General features: G+C 46.2%; 1 protein-coding gene across 1 annotated transcript; it reads right to left on the bottom strand.

Annotated features, from left to right (window-relative positions):
* Positions 1-1,502: 1,502 nt before the first annotated feature.
* Positions 1,503-2,039, bottom strand: LOC122750460 (ferritin light chain-like). Its single transcript, XM_043997193.1, has one exon. The coding sequence runs from the start codon at positions 2,037-2,039 to the stop codon at positions 1,503-1,505; it is 537 nt and encodes a 178-aa protein (XP_043853128.1).
* Between the last annotated feature and the right edge of the window lie 592 nt (positions 2,040-2,631).

The following is a 2,631-nucleotide window of genomic DNA, read 5'->3' as shown; positions in this document are numbered from 1 at the left end:
TATGTGTGTGTACACACACGTACAAATTTAAGTCTAATTGTAGCCATCTTTTTTTTATATGCTCACACATATGTATATGTATATATTTAACCAGGAGAACAGTGCTGTCTATATCCCCTACATGAGGATCCCTGGTCATAAGCAACCTGTCAAAGGATGACAGTATGAGAAGGCAGTGTGAGTTACTGAATGTTTTTATTATGAATTCACTGTCCACCTTGTGTGTTTTTTTAAGTTAATGAAGGAAAATATCAAAATCCTCCTTAGGCTATGCCACAAGATTGTCTTTTGTGGTCAGATATTTATTTTTCCAATCATCTTGTTGGCTTCAAGAATGCAATTTTAAAATCATGTTGACATTACAAAGATGCATGGTTCAATTTCTCAGAAAAAAAAATCCTTATTGTCTTATTTTTTTATGCTGAAAAAATGAAGATACATGTCTGTTGTACTTTGCATCTGTCTCAGAGAAATAATCTTTTTTAAAATTAGCAGGGAGGCAGCTAGGTAGTGTAATGTATAGAGCACTAGCCTTGGAGTCAGGAAGACTAGAGTTCAAATTTGACCTCAGACACTTAATACTGTGTGACCCTGAGTTAATCACTTAACCCTAATTGCCTTTAAAGGGAGAGAGAGAGAGAGAGAGAGAGAGAGAGAGAGAGAGAGAGAGAGAGAGAGAGAGAGAGAGAGAGAGAGAATAGTTGGATCTTTTTGCCAAAATTAAAAGAAAGTATATATGAGCTAGTTGGGCTCAGAGTTTAACAGAAGAAGGCTGTTAAAGAAGCTAGATTGATTTCATGAAATTGCAAAGACTCCGAACTAACCTCAGCTTCCCCAAAAGGCAAAGGACTATCTTTATAATGCCACCAATCTATTGGGGTTGCCAATTGCAGTGAGACATGGGATACATCAGGCTCCAAAGAATTAAAAAATAAATATCACACAGAGGGTAATAGAGAGGCACATAGTAGGTATGACTGCATTATCCTGGAGAATAGCCTTTTCCTCCCTCCTTTCCTGTCAATGTGGAACCTCTGCCCCCTGCACTTTCTCTAGACTGGCTCACTTAAATTCAACCTGTACCCAGACTGAAAAGTTGTCAGAATAGAGAGTGAATTCCCAGATGCAGGCACACCACAATCATAATAATGCACTCTAAAAATCCTAGGGATAATAACATTTGGTGGAATACAGTTCTACTTCATTCCATTGTAACTCTTGAGCCCACTTCATATTTATATAGTCACAATGACACCATTAATTCTTTTAGGGGGGGCCAATGAGGGTTAAGTGACTTGTCTAGGGTCACACAGCTAGTAAGTGTCAAGTGTCGGAAGCTGAATTTGAACGTAGGTCCTCCTGAATCCAGGGCTGATGCCTTATTCACTGTGCCACCTAGCTGCCCCAACACCATTAATTCTTTTTTTTTTTTTTTTTTGAGCAGTGAGCCGGCTTTATTCTTTATTGTGGGCCCTGTCGGCCTTCTCGTGGGGCTGCTCATCCTAGTCGTGCTTCAGGCTCAGCCGCTCGAACAGGTATTCTCCCAGTCCGGGCTGTGGGTCGGCTTGCACGTGGCACAGGGTGGTCAGGTGGTCGCCCAGGAGCTTCAGCAGTCTCACCTCTTCGCCCAGGTTGTGGCTCTCCAGGAAATCGCAGAGGTGTGGATCCCCTTGGCTGGAGCCCAAGGCGTGCAGCTTCAGGAGGGCCTGGTTCAGGCCCTTCTCCAGGCTCAGGGCAGCCTCCATGGCATCCAAGCTGCAGCCCCACTCATCTTGACCAGGTTTCTGCACAGCCTGGAGGAGGACCCGGCCCCCACGTTGGTTCTGGAGCCGCATAAGGCGCTCGGCGCCCTCGCGTTTGTCCTTCGCCAGGTCACGGAAAAAATGCGACACTCTCGGCAAAGCGACATCGTCCCGGTCGAAATAGAAACCCAGGAACAGGTAGGAGTAGGAGGCCTGCAGGTAGAGGTTGGCCAGGCGGTTGACGGCGGCCTCGGCCTCGGAGGAGAAGTTTTGGCGGATCTGAGAGGTCGAGCTCATGGCACCGACGGCTGGACGGAAGGAGGTGGCTGGTCCCGGAGCTGTTTGGTCTTGGAGGCCAGGGGCCGATGGTCCCGGAGGCTGATGGTCTCAAAAGCGGAGGTCGGGTGGTCCCAGGAACTGACGGGCTGCAGAAGGACGAAGATCTAGCGCGAGGGGAGCTGGGGGAACCCCGGATCTGTTCCGTCCAAACACTGTTGAAGCAAGAACCAGAGCCGGGAGAGGAGGTCTGACCATTAATTCTTTTATTGATTGACTCTCTCCTATAGATCTCTGTGACCCTTGGCTCCATCAGGAGAACCCTTCCTTGATTGTTTTCTTTTCTTTTGCTGCCCATGAGGGTTAAGTGACTTGCCTGGGGTCACACAGCTAGTAAGTATCAAGTGTCTGAGGCTGGATTTGAACTCAGGTCCTCCTGATTCCAAAGTCAGTGATTTATCTATTGCGCCACCTAGCTGTCCCCGACACCATTAATTCTTAAATGTAAAACATTTACTAAACAAAAAGGCAAAAGCAAAACTAATCAAAATATAACATTGCACCGTAGGGGTATATACAGTATCTGAGGGGAAGAAAGTTGGCACACACAGAA

This window comes from Dromiciops gliroides, chromosome 3 (genome assembly GCF_019393635.1).
Source record: "Dromiciops gliroides isolate mDroGli1 chromosome 3, mDroGli1.pri, whole genome shotgun sequence".
NCBI classification, from domain to species: Eukaryota; Metazoa; Chordata; class Mammalia; order Microbiotheria; family Microbiotheriidae; genus Dromiciops; species Dromiciops gliroides.
Note: the sequence above shows the minus strand (reverse complement) of the source record. Positions and strands in the feature narration are given on the sequence as shown.

What these genes read in the sequence shown, in the direction of transcription:
- LOC122750460 (XM_043997193.1), bottom strand. Translation starts at nt 2,039, where the DNA reads ATGAGCTCGACCTCTCAGATCCGCCAAAACTTCTCCTCCGAGGCCGAG.